The sequence below is a fragment of the Eschrichtius robustus genome, chromosome 18 (genome assembly GCF_028021215.1).
Source record: "Eschrichtius robustus isolate mEscRob2 chromosome 18, mEscRob2.pri, whole genome shotgun sequence".
In the NCBI taxonomy this organism is placed as follows: Eukaryota; Metazoa; Chordata; class Mammalia; order Artiodactyla; family Eschrichtiidae; genus Eschrichtius; species Eschrichtius robustus.
In genome coordinates, this window is record NC_090841.1 from 15,169,041 (window position 1) to 15,186,648 (window position 17,608).

The following is a 17,608-nucleotide window of genomic DNA, read 5'->3' on the forward strand; positions in this document are numbered from 1 at the left end:
GTGTAGTATTATATTAAGTGCTATGGAATTTGCATGACATATCAATTAATTCTGCCCAAGGACAGATGGGGAGCTATGTGAAGGTACAGAGAAGAAGTGATACTTGAGTGGAGCCAGATGGACAAATAGGATTTCACCAGTTTCACAGGAGCACACATTCCTGGAAGAGTGAGTTGTATGAGCCAATGTATGGAGACTTAAAAGTTTGGGATGTGTTTGTGGCCCAGAAAATACAGGTGGCTTGAGTGTTGTAATCACAAGCAAGTACCTAGAAATAAAACTACAGTGATACTCTGAGATCTGATTATGAAGGTATGTGTACACCATACTAAAAAGTTATTTTATTCAATAACTGCCATCATGGTTTTTAAAGCAAAAAAGTGATAGGACCAAATCTGTTTTAGAGAAATAGTGCTGGTGTCAGTGCAAAGGTAGTAAGAACAGTGTCAAGGCAACACCAACACAGAATACATTTGAAAGTTTGGCTGCAAAAGTTTTTGCCTACATTCCAAGTGAGAGGTGTACACAAAATGAAAACTGAGGAAGCAGTAGTAGAATTTGAAAACTACTGCCAACTTGTCTGGTAACTAACGATGAGATGTGAGGTAGCCTTATGTCCTCGGAAAGACTTCCGTAGCCTTGGATTACTCATCATAAACAGAATACTAATGACATGATAAAATGGTAATGATCCCTATGTTGCAGGGTAGTTATGCAGATAACAATAGTGTATTAAAAGGATCCAGCATTGAGCCTGATTCTCAATAAATTTGGACACTAAATAATAGAAGCTATTGTTTTTTTGTTTTTTTGTTTTTGTTTTTGTTTTGTTTGGTCTGTGTTGGGTCTTCGTTTCTGTGCGAGGGCTTTCTCTAGTTGCGGCGAGCGGGGCCACTCTTCATTGCGGTGCGCGGGCCTCTCACTATCGCGGCCTCTCTTGTTGCGGAGCACAGGCTCCAGACGCACAGGCTCAGTAGTTGTGGCTCACGGGCCCAGTTGCTCCGCGGCATATGGGATCTTCCCAGACCAGGGCTTGAACCCGTGTCCCCTGCATTGGCAGGCAGATTCTCAACCACTGCGCCACCAGGGAAGCCCGAAGCTATTGTTTTTAATACAGGGAAGAATGTACAGGACTGAACATTCTATTTTATTCTATGATTCACCAGACATGGCTTTAGTAAATGCCATATTATATTTTGATGAAGTCACAGTGGCCAAAATGATGTGACTTCCACTTATTTCAGAAGCCAAAGAGCAGGAAAGCTTTAATAACCAACCAAAGGGGAAGAGGGGGAAATTCAAGTGGCCCTCCTTTCAACTGCTACTTGGAAGGTAAGAATGTCCACGTTTTACACTTCAGCATGGTTCTTCTGTGGTTATATAAAAATGCTTTGTTAGGGACTTCCCTGGTGGCACAGTGGTTAAGAATCTGCCTGCCAATACAGGGGACATGGGTTCAAGCCCTGGTCCGGGAAGATCCCACATGCCACGGAGCAACTAAGCCCATGTGCCACAACTACTGAGCCTGTGCTCTAGAGCCTTCAAGCCACAACTACTGAGCCTGCGCTCTAGAGCCCGCGAGCCACAACTACTGAGCCCACGTGCCACAACTACTGAAGCCCGCGCACCTAGAGCCCATGCTCTGCAGCAAAGAGAAGCCACCGCAATGAGAAGCCCACGCACCGCAACGAAGAGTAGCCCCCACTCGCCACAACTAGAGAAAGCCCACGCAAAGAAACAGACCTAACGCAGCCAAAAACAAACAAATAAATAAATTTATTAAAAAAAAAAAAAGCTTTGTTATATAAAAATGCTTTACTCTTTTACATGCATGTATTTGCTCTCCCATTAAATTAAAATATTTAGGTCAGAGCCTGTCTCTAATACTTTCAGTGTCTACTATATTAAGAAGTTCAATATACATAAATATCTTTTACATTTTCAATAAAAGAAAACCTTTATCTTCAATAAAAATTGTTATATATAAATATTATATATACACATATATAAATATATACATATATAAAACCTAGGTCTCTGATGAGGCTTACCTGAATATTTATTTTAACTGTTGGAAAATACTGCTTTGAACTGTTGAAAAGTATTGATTTCAAGCCCTTAACTTAGAATTTATAGTTAGCCTTATAAAAGAATGATAGGTGAACATTAAAAAATATACAAATTGCTTTAAACATATTTAAATTTTACAATAATTTCCCTGTCTTCATCCTACTATATCATGCTAATTTTCAAATTATTTTGTTTCCTTTTTTTTACAATTGCAAATTCAGAGAAGTACAAATAAACACAGAAAAGTAGGCCATAATTACCTTACCTTAATAACCGCTGTTGATATATTAAGTAACCCACGGGGAAGATGAGAAAGTTCAGTCCGTTTGGAAAGGTACAAAATGAAAATTGGAAGCCTCTCTTCCAAAGGAATGCCATCCTGAAAAAAAAAAAAAAAAAAGCCTAAATTTACACGTACCTCTATTTCACACACACACCACATACACACACACCACACAAGTAATCACACTATACACACTGTAACTCGCCTTGCTTTTTCACGTACTATATTTTGGAATTCTTTCCACAGCTGCATTTAAATCTCCTTCATTGCAGGAAACAGTTACAAAGTATTCTAAAGCGAACTTAACTAGAGTTAGCTTTTACTGAACATAGTTGCCCAGGCCCAGGCCTCAGTGTATTTTACTTAAGTCTAGCTCAGACTTTCACACATTCAGGATCCCGAAGTGCCTTTAATCCCATAAACCGTAATCCCCAAACTCCACACCTGATTTGAATTTCAGTCCACTTTGCAAAATCTCGCGTTACTCTCCTCCTCTCACCCTGCGGGTCTTGCTCCGCCTCCGCCGACTTCTCTAACTCCCAGCAGCTGCTACCACTTCTAGCAACCTGGCGGCAGGGAGTGGGCGGAGCAGAGCCTTCCGAGGGCGCATGCGCGGCAGCTGCGCGCCTGCGCGCTACGGGGTTGCCGGCGCGTCCGTGCTCTGGGTTGAGGCGGCTGGGGCCGAGTTGGGGGGCGGGAGGCGGGGCGCTATGGCCGAGGGCGGCGGGGAAGTAGTCGCCGTGCCCGCGACCGGGGCTGTCAACGGCCTCAACAATGGGGCCGGCGGGACCTCGGCGCAGACTAACAACCCGCTATCGCGGAAGCTGCGTAAGATCCTGGACACACGGCTGGACAACGACAAGGTGAGCGGGGCTGGAGGGGTCGAGGGTGCTGCGTCGTCCGCGGGTCGGACCCGGGCTGGGGGCGGTGTCTGTCCGGCACCCTCGGGTTCGTCCCTTATCCCCGCCGCGGAGGGGACCCCAGGCCCACGAGACCCGTTGCGCTGCCGGCGTGGGGCAGGTGAGAAAGGGGAGGCCGAGGAGCCCTTGGAAGAGCGAAGAGGTTTCCTGGGTGTTGCCCCATATTTAACTTCTTCGAAGACTCTGGATCGGGAAGGCAAACGGTGAAGTCCCCTGCCCCCGCAGGTGTTCGGGGGTCTGAGCAGGGAGGGGAGAGGAGAGCCCCGGGCAGGAGAAGAAACATGCAAAAGAGCAAGCCACAAAATAAGGCAGCGCGAATGGGGAGCTTAGGAGGAACGGGAGATCAGGGCTAAGCATCCTTGAGCCTTTCCATTGACAGGTGAAAACAATTAAAATAATTTGCAGCGCTAAAGGGCTACCACCTGCTCATGGCTACTAGTTTTTTTTTGTTTGTTTTTTTTAAAGTCTTTATTGAATTTGTTACAAGCTACTAGTTTTTGTTGTGAGCTAAGCACTGTCCATGATGTATGGGCTCATGCTGTATTTCTTTACAAGATAAACTGTCCGCATTCTCTCCCAAGTACCTCCTGAAACTTAGATTGGACTTTCCATCTCCCGTGGTAGCAGATTATCTCTTCTGTATCACTGAGTCGCTGGGTATATTGGTCATGCCATGGTGGCATAAAGAAAAAAGAATGTGTATAAGTGAGAGTTTTATAGATAAGTTTCTATCTAAAATTTTTAGATAAGTTTCATAGATAAATTTTTATTTTTTATACATATTTTAGACTATGTTTAAGTGAGTTTTACAGATACATTTTTAATAGATAAAAATAGAATTTTTTATCTATATAGATATAGATAGATATAGAATTTTTATCTATAAAAATTTTATTTTTATAGATAAATTTATAGATAAATTTTTATTTATATTTATTTATTATTATTTTTATTTAATTTTATTTATATTTTTTATTTATAAATTTTTATTTATAATTTTTTATTTTTATTTTTTACTGTAACTGACAGTAAGCTGTCAATAAGAATTGGTGTGTAAAAATTAGCATTATACTAAAATGAGTAAGAAAGATTGGCTCTGGGACCACCACTTATTAGATATAACCACCAAATTGGTGCATTACGGTTTCAATAAGTCCCTTAACTTCTGTGAGCTGACGTTAAGTTTCTAAATTGGGAATACTGCCAGTAACCTCCTCAGGGTTGTTGTGCGGGTTCAATGAGAGAATCCAGGTGAAATGCTCAGCACAGGGCCGCAGCAGTTATTTCTTGTTAAATGTTAACTCTTTTTTTTTTTTTAATTTATTTATTTATTTTTGGCTGCGTTGGGTCTTCATTGCTGCGCGCGGGCTTTCTCTAGTTGCGGCGAGCGGGGGCTACTCTTCCTTGTGGTGCACGGGCTTCTCATTGCGGTGGCTTCTCTTGTTGTGGAGCATGGGATCTAGGGACGTGGGCTTCAGCAGTTGCAGCATGTGGGCTCAGTAGTTGCACCACTCGGGCCCTAGAGAGTACAGGCTTCAGTAGTTGGCAGCATGTGGGCTCAGCAGTTGTGGCTCACAGGCTCTGGAGCGCAGGCTCAGTGGTTGTGACGCACAGACTCAATTGCTCTGCGGCATGTGGGATCTTCCCGGACCAGGGCTCAAACCCATGTCCCCTGCATTGGCAGACAGATTCTTAACCACTGCGCCACCAGGGAAGTCCCAAGAATTTCCACTTTTTTTCAATGGCTGTATCATAATGTCTTTAAACCAATCCTTTTTAGATGGACATTAGGGTTTTTTTCTAATCTTTGCAGTTCCAAACAATTCTGCGTTGAATAACGTATATATGTCACAATGCACAAGTAAGTATGTCCTTATTGTGTCTCAGAAATAAGTTTACTGTTGAGTAATGTGAAGGTCATCCAATATTTTTTGGATTGTGTAATGGAAACAAATTATTTGGAAATGATTTCATTAAAATTTTACTTGAGATTAGAAAAACATTTGAAAATCGGTCCCAATAATGTTCTTTTATTGTCAATTATGTAGGAGATGTTGGAAGCTCTCAAGGCACTCTCAACCTTTTTTGTTGAAAATAGTTTGCGCACTCGAAGAAATTTACGTGGAGATATTGAACGCAGAAGTTTAGCCATCAATGAAGAGTTTGTAAGCATTTTCAAGGAAGTGAAGGAAGTATGTAAACTGTTTTCATTTACCATTTATTGAGAGCTTACTATATGCCTGGCTCTGTGCTGAGCTTCTCTATGCATAGAGTTGATATGTTTGCTACTCGTGTACCGTGCTCAAATAGAAATTTAGCTACTTACTCCAGCAGCTTCTAGGTCTTTCTTTGGATTAGTGTGATTTCTAAATCTTTAACCTCCACTAGTGCTGCTTTTTGGAAAGTTGTAACATTTGTTCCAGGATATTCTTTTAGGAATCTTAGCTTTTGAAACAAACAAACAAAAAATAACACTTCTCTGAGTGGTTTTCCAGTAGAAATAGTCCCTCATTTAATAAACCTCCCTTAGATAACCACTTCTCCACTGGAGATTAATTAGGATTGAGTTACTTTACTGCATCCTAAATTATGAAATTTTCAGATTAATTAAGATCAGTGACTTCAGTTAATAAATAATGTTTCATTACACTTGAGTGAGCAGTCTACTCACCATAGGGTGAAAATGAATTTTATTTATTATGTTATATTTTATTTATGTATTATATAATACTTCATTAATTATGTTAATATTACTGAGTGATATTACATAGTTAATAGTTCTACGTGAGTTGTATGAGAGTTTGATACATGGTTCTAGTGAGACAGATTATTTTTAACAGTGTAGTAGGATTTCATTGGCTGAAGGCTAATAATCTGGAAGATTAAAAGGGAAGTTTGGTAGTGTTCATAAAAATAGGGAGAGATAGTAGTGAAGAGCACATCTGAATTGTACTCTCTAAACACCATTTCCCACTGGAAGGAAGTACCAAAGTGAGGAAGCTGTAGAAGACTACTGGGAAGTGTCAGAAGGACTCTGGAGCTGACTTAAGAGGTTTCCACTGGCCAAATATAGGATGATTTGAGCATCAGTAAGAATGACTGCAGTGGACTGAAACACATGAAGCATATTTAAATCCGTGAATTCATAATGATACTAAAAACCAGCAGAACCCTCACTGGTTATCTTAGGTGGCTATGAGGGAACCAACGTATCGTTTTGAAAACTACTAAATAAAAGGAAAGAGTCAAGCATTTATCCTGTCTTTGGTACCAACTATATACAATTGTTGAGGCAGGGCTTCCCTTTATTGTAATATTCCACTTAATAAATGAAGAAATGATAGAAGATTTTGTAACCACTGTTCAAAGGCTCTAGCTCAGGGTTTCTTCGTCTTGGCACTGTTGACATTTTGGGCCCGATAGTTGTTGAGGGTTGTCTTCTGCTTTGGAGGATGTTTGGCAGCATCCCTGGCCTCTACCCACTAGATACCAGGAGCGCCACCTTTCCTCAAGTTGTTCCAACCAAAAATGTTTCCGAACATTGCCAGATGCCCCCTTGGGGGACAGATTTGCCCAAGTTGAAAACCACTGATCATCAGTAACTGCTCATCTCACAAAAAGAAACAGTCATATATGTGACTCCTAACAAAGGTATACAACATCACCTCTGAAGAATTCTTGCAAGAAAATTGGACCAGAATATAATCAGGCTTCTAGATGTAATTGCAAGTTTATAGGAAACACTGGGGACAGAGGAGTATGTCAGCAGCGTGAGAAGCAGTCGGCAAGTCTGGTGTGCTGGGAACTGTGCAGGCAAGTGAACTGGTTTCTTCAACAGATAAATTGTAAGAGAAAGACTATTTATTTATTTACAGAAATAAAGGAAATATCAACCAATTGCTGTTTGTGAATCTCGTTTGGTTTCCGACTTGAACAAATTATTAAAAAAACTGAAACAACTGGGAAAATTTGAACACTGAATAGAAATTTGATATTAAGGGATTATTGTTGAATGTTTAGATGGGTAAATGGCTTTTTTTTTTTTGAGTTCTCTTAGAAGTGCATACTGATATGTTTATGGATGAAATGATATGCTATCTGGAATTCAAAATAATACAGCTTGGGGAGGGAGAAAGTGGATGGGAAGAGAGTTAGAAAGTGGGTACAGAGATAGATTAAACAAGAGTGGTCATGAGTTGCTAACTGTTAAAGCCGTGTGATGTGTACATAGGCATTCACATTATCTCAACTTTTAGATAATTTTGAAATTTTTCCATAATAAAAGATTTCTTTAAAGGTTATCATACTGCAATTGTATTTAACAACCTGTAATTTTATTTAATCGGGAATAAAAGGCAGTTTGAGTTCAAATGAAGACATTACATACAAGCAGTGTAAAGTTTCTTGAATTACAATTTAGCAAATCTCTGCATTTAAGTCATATATTAAGAGATGTAATTTCTGTTATTTTACAAATCAGATTCATTCAGTGTACTATAGTAACTAAAGTAAATATTAGGAGTAGTTATTCTTGACCTTGTTGGCTGATAATGTCATAGTGCTAGTCTTATACCGTGAGATTTAAGGAAATAGATTAATGTGCCTGTTAGTACCTGTTTGCTATTGCTGACATTAATTGCTATTTTGAAATCATTCTTTTATTGTTTAAAGCAGTTTAGCACTTAAATAATTTGATTTACATCCTATTAATGGTAAGATACAGAGAGTAACATTTGAAAATGTCTGGTGCTATGATTTTTATAATTCAAAGTACTTTATGTAGAGAAAGGAAAAAATGTAATTCTGGAACTAGGATGCATGCTCACATTCTTGTAGGTGACTTCCTAACTCTGGTTCATCCTTACATTTTGTTTGTAGTCCTGCTTGGTTGCTTTCTTATCTCTTACCCTATGATTGGCCCATCCCTTCATAAAACTGTCATGTTTCTATTTGAAGGTTTGTGCATTGTGTTGAAAGAGACCATAGTAAGACCCTGTCTACCACTGAAACTTTCTTTCCTTGCGTATCTTTCTGTTGTGTGACACTGAATTGAATTGGGAAAAAGAAGATAATAGTGCAGTATGAAGTTAAATATAATTCTGTGATATCATTTTTTCATATTAAGAGATTGGTTCAGTAAAGATTGTAGGGAATGATTTAGTAAAGAGTTTGGAGCCGGGGAGGCCTGTTGGAAGACCGTTTTTTATCAGTCCATACAGGAGAAAGCAATTGAACTGAACTCAAGTAGTAGCTGTTTGGGTTGTAAAAAAAGAAATGGATAAGATGTACATAATAAGGGCTATAAATGATAGAACTTAGTGACCAGTTAAATTCTTGCATATGTGGAGGGGGCTGGAGGTGGGAGTATATAGGGAAAGAATGTTACTGGGAGACTTACCAGATTTTTGGCATGATCTAATATGTGATTACTTTCAACCATATAGGAGGAGGCACTATTGTTGGTTTATTGGGTTTTCAAATTTTCTTGTTTTTTATTAATTAAAAGTTATAAATCATTCATTATAGAAAAGATAAATAATGTCAGAAATAGAAGGAACTATCGATATTACTTATGATTCTATTACACAGAAATAACCTGTCAGTATTTTATTGTATAGCCCTTCATAGAGCCTTCCCTGTGTTCTTCTGCACACATATATATGTATTTTTCTAAAAAAAAAAAAAAAGGGGAGGTATTATATGTATTGCTTTATAAGCCTTTTTTTAGCTTTATATAGACATCTTTCCATGCTAATTTACACACACACACACACACACACATAGATATTATCGTTGTTAATGTATGCACAGATTTCCATTGTATGGTTGGAAACATTTCACATTTTCCATTTGTTTTAGGCAACTCTGTGTTGATCATCTCTTACATATATTGTTGTACACTTATCTGATTAATTTCTTAGGATAAATTCTTAGTATGAGAATTTCTGAATAAACAGGTATTCATATTCTTAAAGCATTTGCCATTTTCCTATTGTCAGACCCTCTAAAAAGAATATACTAGGTTTTCTTTTTTTTACATCTTTTCTTATACTAGATATTCTCTTTAATCGTTTTCAGTCTTAAATATGGGATCTTTTGTCATGCTTTGGCAAGAAAGGGACAAAAGTAAGGATTTGGCTAAGAGAAGAGAAATTTCTTTAACAATATGTACTGGTTGATGTTATTTTTTCCTTTTCAGGAACTTGAAAGCATACATGAAGATGTTCAGGCAATGAGCAGCTGTTGTCAAGATATGACATGTCGTCTACAGGTACTGTATAGTGGCTGGATTTTAGCCTATTTCCTGATAAGCTTTCAGAAATTGCTAGATAGGTCTACAAAATGTGTGGATATCTAATACATCATGCCCTGTAGGAAGTTTGAATATAAATATTATGCTTATTTTTTTTTTAACTATAAATGTCTTTGTGTCTCTTTGGTGATGGTTTACTAATATTGTGCAGTTAACTCCAGAAGCCTTTATATTTTGATCTTGCCAGTATAGAGATAACTGTAGAATTTTGATAAACTTTTCAATCCCATAATATTCCACAAATGCAGCAGAAATAAATTCCTTAGTAGAAAGCCTTAGGAATAATTTCAAACTAATGCTATGCCCAATAAAGACCCAGCTTAATTATGATTTATGTTCAGCCTAAAAAATATCTCAGGAAAATGTATATAAGTTTAGGTCTGTTTATTAAAGCAGTTCCAAACCTCTGGTTTGGCTGTAGAGTTAACATTGACCTACATACTTCTGACTCATTTAATGCCCTGTGTTTCTACCTGCCTCACAACCACTGACTTGTTTCTCTTCTTGTTAGTAACTGCCTTATTTTTGTAGTGTTCCCAGTTCAGGTCTTTGAGAGAGAATCTCATTGGTTACACTTGTTATTTGTTTCAATTCACTTTATAAATATTTTCCTAACCTTTGAAATACCTTTTCATCAAGTTTTCACTCCTGATCCTTTCAGCTCTGGTTTGGGAGAGAGAGGATTGTTTAGTATAACTCGGTCAGGAACAGCCCTCTGTCCTTTAGATGGGGCTATCTTTAATGTTCTCCAAAATCCTATATGAGGGTTTTCTTTTTTATATATCCCAACTCTCAAATTTTTATTTCCATCTTGGGTATTTCTGTTGAGTTCCACAGCAGCATATCAGTGACTTAACTTACAACTCCATTCAGAGGTTTCCTGGCACCTCAACTCAGCATGTCTGTAGCTGAAGTCCTGTTCTTCATCCTTAAGTGGCTCTGGCAGCGCTTCTGTTCCACTGAAAAGCATCAGGAACTGTTAAATTCCTTAATAAACATCATTGTGATACCTTTTTCGTTCTTGTAAGCCTTAGCATTATGTGTGTATTGAGAATTCTGAGTGAGTTCTTCTTATTAAACGTAGTGTATGAGCCTTGAAACATCTATTTCAGTTACTTGGGCCTTTTTTAAACTTTTGAGTTCTGGAGTGTGATCTCATTTGCTATAGTCTGAACTCCAGTAAGTGACAGTATTAGTTTTCTGAAGTTGAAAAAAATTGAAATGTACTGATAATAGATATGTTTATAATTTTAGGCAGCAAAGGAACAGACTCAAGATTTAATAACAAAAACCACTAAGCTTCAAGCTGAAAGGTAAGTTTTTCTTTACATAATCAACTCTTCATTAATATGGAGATAACTCGGAAAGAAAATTATAGATAACTTCAAAGTTAAAACAGTAATCAAAAACATGACTCAAAAATGATACAAAGTATGAGGTTCTAAGCTGTTATCCAAGAGTAAAATAAACATAAAACAGTAGTTTAGGAACATTGATAATTGGGATGATTGAGAGATTATCCCTCTTTGGAAGTGATGATGCATTGTTTGTTTGCCATAGAATTAAAAAATGACTGCTTTTTAAAATGTGGATTTTTCAAATTTTTAGTAATTTTATTATCTTTTTTCACAATTGTCGTTTATTTTTTACTTACGATTATGCATCCTGCTACAGTCAAGATACAGAACCGTTCCATCACCACACAGGTCTCTCCCATTGGTGCATGGACCACGATGAGAAAAGTTGCAGTCTCAGCTGACGTGAAGAGATGGTTGGCTCTACAGAGCACCCAACTCTCTAAGGAAAGGCAGGTGCTGGATTTCTGTACTCAGAACTAAGCATGCGCCTTGAGCATCAAATTAGAATGTTTTTAGTATCACACCTAATCTTTTGAAAGAAAAGTTTCCTAGGAAAAAAATTTGCAGTTAGAGACCCACACATGAATTTTTCTGTTAAGTTATTGTTGGCTAACTATAAAAACATATGTGGATTCAATTGAAAATTGTGGCTAAAACTAAGAGAGTAACAGATCACCAATCCTGTATACAAAGTTTGTAGTCTGAGTTTCTGGTCTGAGTTAAATCTTTCTCTTGCCATCTTTACTGTAGTGTGTAGTACAGTCTCGTAACTAATGATTGGTTTGGTTGACTCTCTTTCCTACTAAACTGTGAGCTCCTTGAGAACGATGACAATTTCTTATTCTCTTTTTGTGTCTCCAATGTGTAACACATTGTAGATTCAATAAATAATTTTGAGTGAATGAATATGAAATATAGCTATTCCAATGTCAGGAAAGGAACATAAAATAAAAACTGAAAAATAAGTATTTTATTGGAGCTCGTAACATGTATGGGACTGGTTAATGTCTTCAGGGGGCAATATTAGAATATTGTCCTTCTGTTCATATGTTGTCAAAACTATTTAAGCAAGGTTGTTTATGTTTATTATTTTAGTAAGCCTATGAAAAAAGTGTTTTGGCCTGGCATGTTTCTGGGCAGCAAACATTTATGACATTCTAGTATCCCAAGAGCTATGGATTTGATGTGCCAAGTGAACATTTGTGTGAATGTATTTTAGGAAAATTACATAGCAGAAATCATAACAGATTCCTGGGTGCTGGCAAAGTTGTTTTTCCATTTTAAAAAATTACCTTTTCCTTTTTAATGAGAAACTTAGACAAGCATTTGGCTTTAGAAATAGAAATTCTATGGGCTTATTTGGATAACATGATATTCTTATTCAGACAAATTTATAAATGATACGAATATTTTTTCCAGCTGAGTTAGAAGGAGGTCACTTTGACAGCTGTTGCTCTAATCGGTAAAGTTTGGTGTAGAATTGTCTCCACAGAACTGCAGTTTAACATTTGCCCTTAATGTTTAATTGACAGTCAGAAGATGGGTTTCATTTATGATTAGGAAAGGCTATGTCCAGATGAACATACCTCCATATTTTTGAATACCACTGAAATCACTATTTATTATGTATTTTTTTGTCTCTTGGAAAGGCCTACCAGCCAAATTTCTCTTTGGACTCAGAAAAACATAGTCTCTGGCGAATGTTTATGTTTATTTTTGAGGTGTAGTATGTTAGTGGAAAGAATGTAGACCTTGAAAATCTGAATTCTAATACAAATCTTGGGTAAGAGCTCATTAGATTTTTAATCTTACACGGGTTATTTCTTAACCTCCCACCGTCTCTGTTATCACATCTGAAAAAAGGAATAATAAACTATGTCACAGGGTATAGGGTGCTGAACACACTGTCTGACATACCTCAAGGAACTTTACCCTCCATATTTCTCCACTTTTATTAGACAAAGTTGTGTAGCACATCTTGTTTCTACATTGGCTTTGGTGGCTGGAAGCTTAGGCTGTTCTGCGCTTAATTGCGATAGCTTTCCTCAGCTATGTTATTTAAGTTCTCATTCTTTCTCTTTCTTTTTCTTTTTTTTTTTTTTAAATTTTATTTATTTTTGGCTGCATTGGGTGTTCGTTCCTGGGCGCAGGCTTTCTCTAGTTGGGGCAAGCGGGGGCTCCTCTTTGTTGCAGTGCGCGGGCTTCTCATTGCGGTGGCTTCTCTTGTGGAGCACAGGCTCTAAGCGCGCGGGCTTCAGTAGTTGCAGCACGCGAGCTCAGTAGTTGCAGCACACGGGCCCTAGAGCATGTGGGCTTCAGTAGTTGCAGCCTGTGGGCCCAGGGCATGTGGGCTTCAGTAATGTGGCTTGGGGGCTCTAGAGCGCAGGCTCAGTAGTTGTGGCGCATGGGCTTAGTTGCTCCGGGGCATGTGGGATCTTCCCGGACCAGGGCTCGAACCCGTGTCCCCTGCATTGGCAGGCGGATTCTTAACCACTGCGCCACCAGGGAAGTCCCTCTTTCTTTCTTACTATTTTATTTTTTAATGGTTTTGTAATTTTAATTATTTGTTATAAACTATTTTAATTTAGGTTTTGAAGTTGGTAACACATAAAAATATAAAAAGGATTTATTTTGCACAAATATACATGTAAAAATATAGAGCATATGTGATACATATTCTTTCATTGCCTGGTAAAAAGTTAGGAGAAGGCAGGGGAGCATCACATCTTTCTTCTTTCTTCTCCTTTCTTTTATATATGCAAAACTTAAAGAAGAAAATTACAGATGTAGTTGTAGTTTCACCACCCAGACATAGCCACTGTTAACAGTTTGGTGTATCTTCTCCCAGAGTTAGTATGTGTGCATAGTTATATTTTACTTCACTCACTTAAAATTTCATGTTCATTTTCCTATATCTTTTATTTTTAAAAAACATGTTTTTTAATGTGGCATTGTATTTTTTCTTGTGAATGAACAAGCATTCTTAAATTATCAGATATTGTTTCCATTATTAAGCATAATGGTTTGGTAAATGTTTTTAAATCATTTTGTGCATTTCAGGTTATTTTCTTAGGATAAATTCCTAGAATTTAATTGTAATTAAAGAATCAAATGGTAGAAATTTTAAAAAGTATCTTCATATATATTGCCTAAATTTCTCTCCGGAAAGGTTATGCCAATTTCCACCTTCATCAGCAATATACGAGAATGTCTATTTTATTAAACCCTGTAGACACTAGATATTATCATTAAAAACAGCAATTTTATAGATGAAAAATGGTATCACACTATTTTAATTTACATTTCACCGAATATTGGTAGATCAACCTTTTTTTCATTTTGTTTTGCCATGTATATTTCTTTGCTTTTTTTTTGTTTTGGTCTATATCTTATGCCTCCCCCCCACCCCTTTTTTTTTTTTTGCTAGCTTTTTTCAGTTATTTTGAAATTATTTGGTGGAGATGAGTTTAGACGTTAGAGTTAAAATATGACAGGGGTATATTTTCAGGAAAAAAAAAAGAATACCACAAGATTCATAAATTATGTTCTGGGATGGTTTAAAAGAATCATTATAAAAATGAAATAGCCTGTTTATTTTATATACTCAGGCGGTATGTGAATACATGTCCCGAAAATTCCTGTGTATGTGTAAAGTTTCTTTTTAGAAGTACATGGGGGTTGCTGTACATATTTTTCTGTGACTTGTTTTTTGTACCTATAAAGTGCCTTATAGATAATTTTGTGTAAATACATATAGCTCGACCTCATTTTTTATTTGCTGCGTATTATTCCACAGTATGCATTTGCCATATTCACTTATGTTTTATATAACTTACATCATATACAGTGATTACATGAATACACATCAAATACTCTTAGAAGTTTTAATTTACAATAACCATTTATATGTTTTATTTTAACATTAATTTCATATACTTTTAATTTAGATACTAAAAGCCCTCCAAAAGATACCATATTTCATTTGTGTTGTACAGTAGGGCAGGGTCTGCCTCATGTGCACCTTTTGTCACCTCAGACCCTAGCTCAGGGCCTTTACACCTTGGAGATACCTGTTCATGCTACTTGATTGTACAAATACTCCTCAACTTTGTCAAGAATGGTTGTGAAATTTTACCTGGGAAGACTGTATATGGTAAAACTAAAGAGTAATGTGATTTAAATAATATCTTGAATTTACAGTTGATCCTTGAGCAATACGGGTTTGAACTGCACAGGTCCACTTATATGTGGATTTGTTTTCAGTTAATACGTACTGCAGTCCTACACAGTCCATGGTGTGTTGAATCCTCTGGTGCAGAGGGCTGGCTGTAAAGTTGAATCTGGCTGGTGCAGATTTTCCATTGCACAGGGCAGGGGGTTGGGGCTGGGGTCGGTGTCCTTGACCCCCACGTTGTTCAAGGGTCAACTGTACTAGATTTAGTTAAAACAAAATGAACCAGTAAAGTGATGAATTTTCCGTTGTGCGTGATAAATTGACTATAAAGATCCAAAAGAAACTCTCAGAAGGCTTTCATTGAAATGGTTAATTTGTATAGTCTCAAGGAATTTTATGAAGTGTTAAAATTGCTTTAAATCCTGTATGATAACGATTTGAGCTTTATCTAAAAATATAAAACAAAACCTGTTTAGGTAACTTTTAGATATCAGTATCAGTATTAATAAGATGATTAAGGACATAGGCTATTTAAATCTGTATAAATTTAATTCGGTGATTTACAGTATTTGAGGAAAACAGAACATTACTGCCACCTGGAGGACTTTTCCTTTCTAACCTTCTGTGTCATTCAGCAGGAGCATTTGACTGTGAATTTAAAACCTCACAACTCAAGAGTACAAACAAAACAAAGATGGCATGCGTTGTACTGTCTGTTCAGATAGGATTAATGTTTATCGTTGTTCAGTTTCATTTGAATATTGTTAGATTGTAGAATATTACTGCCCTGTGAATACTACTAGTGAAACACTTATAATTTTATTTATATATCTTCAAATCTAAGATCTAGAAGGCAGGGATGTTGAATTTCTGCTCTTGTAGTTTGTATTCCTGACTTGCCCTTAGATGGAGTCCTGCTCAGTCCTTCAGGTCCCTGCAGACTAGAGTGTGCCTTTTGCTAATTGTCAGCTCGTCTAGATAGGTTGCGTTCGGATAATATAATTGAAAAGACTTTTTTTTATTATGATAGTATGCAGAAAAAGTGGGGAAGGGAGAGTGGAGGAGTGATTTTTTTGAATTAATGAGGGATTACTAAATGAATTCTTGACTACTATTTCTAACCTAAAATAAAAAAATAATAGACCTGATTTTTGGTTGTTGTGTACTTCATGTGCAAGCTTCAAAGGCTTAGGATTTTTTTAGTGACTGAGAAGAAATTAACTGGCATATTTCTCTTCTGTAAGATAACTTTGTTTTCAAGAGGCGAGCTATGCAAGTACACATAAGTGGCTAAGGATTGTAATACCCGGACCATTCATGAACTTATTTCTTCTTTTGCTTAATTACTGTGGCTTCTACTGAGGTAGAACAATATCAGCCAATTTTATCACCTACATGCCTGATGGGCTTCTAATATTTGAGGCAGAAATAAGGCTTTTGAAGATATTGAGACTCTTCCACACCTTTGTTTTAAAAGTTATGTCAGATGTAACTTGTTTTAAAGCTATGCAAATGCATAGTGTGCTTGATTTTTTGTTGCCTTTTTTAAAATATTACAGTCAAACATTAGAAATAAGAGCACAAGTTGCAGATGCCTTCTTATCCAAGTTCCAGCTGACTTCTGATGAAATGAGTCTTCTCCGAGGTACAAGAGAAGGACCTATCACTGAGGTATTTTGCTTTCTGTTAAAATCACTTAAAGCATAGCAGTTACAGATGTTATAGAGAAATCACTCTTTTTTAAGGCTTTATTTTACCACCTAAAATTCTTTTTGATTTAAAAATGTTTTTAAATTTGGCAATTAAGGTGCATATTTTAAATTACCTTATTTTTTCAAAGCAATACATATACTTTTTTTTGGTTATTTTTAGAAGTCAAAGAGTACAACATCGCTTACAAAGAAAACCTACATCACCTATCCCACTCCTTCCCATCTCTAAGTCCTTTGGCAACCATTTTCAATCTTGTTAATTGCTTCTTTTGTAAATTCTGTATTCTAGATCTATAGTTAAAAAGAATATGCTTTAATTTTAAAGGATTTTTTCAAGGCATTGGGAAGAGTAAAACAGATTCATAATGATGTCAAAGTTCTCTTGCGTACAAACCAACAAACAGCAGGGTGAGTACCCTTTTCAGTTCATGATTGTTACCTTTTATATTTCCAAAATTTAAAGATTTTCTAGGTTCTTCTTAAAGTATATGACATTATGACATTTTGTGAAATAGAAGTTTAATCTTTATGCATCTTTGGATAAGGAGGAAGTTATACACTGATACGTTTAGAGTAAAACAGCAGTTGGGTATCTAAGTGATGGTGTTAAACTTGGTGACATTTAATTATAAAAATTTACTGAAAAATTATTCCACAAGATGATAAAAAGTTAATAGGCTATAACCAAATCACTCTGTAATTAAATAAAGTGATTAGGTTCTTAGATGTATTCAATAGCTATTGGCTAAAACTTTTTAATAAATTATAATAAACCTTT

The 17,608-nt window shown here is 36.7% G+C and overlaps 2 protein-coding genes across 4 annotated transcripts in view; one reads left to right on the plus strand and one right to left on the minus strand.

Moving 5' to 3' along the window:
• LHFPL6 (LHFPL tetraspan subfamily member 6) overlaps nt 1-2,906 on the minus strand; it is a 280,940-nt gene extending 278,034 nt beyond the window's left edge. The window contains exons 1-2 of one of the 2 annotated variants that reach the window (XM_068526740.1): nt 2,798-2,906; nt 2,336-2,449 (exon numbers count right to left, since the gene is read on the minus strand). The gene's annotated coding sequence lies outside the window, so the exon portion shown is untranslated. Of the gene's footprint in view, nt 1-2,335; nt 2,450-2,575; nt 2,673-2,797 lie in introns of those variants that run through there. The other variant, XM_068526741.1, reaches the window with a different exon arrangement.
• Nucleotides 2,907-3,045: 139 nt separating this feature from the next.
• COG6 (component of oligomeric golgi complex 6) overlaps nt 3,046-17,608 on the plus strand; it is a 61,096-nt gene continuing 46,533 nt past the window's right edge. The window contains exons 1-6 of one of the 2 annotated variants that reach the window (XM_068526833.1): nt 3,046-3,216; nt 5,322-5,465; nt 9,473-9,544; nt 10,841-10,899; nt 16,678-16,789; nt 17,156-17,238. In XM_068526833.1, coding sequence (XP_068382934.1) covers nt 3,064-3,216; nt 5,322-5,465; nt 9,473-9,544; nt 10,841-10,899; nt 16,678-16,789; nt 17,156-17,238 — 623 coding nt within the window. In that variant the 5' untranslated portion in view covers nt 3,046-3,063. The remainder of the gene's footprint in view (nt 3,217-5,321; nt 5,466-9,472; nt 9,545-10,840; nt 10,900-16,677; nt 16,790-17,155; nt 17,239-17,608) is intronic. The other variant, XM_068526834.1, reaches the window with a different exon arrangement.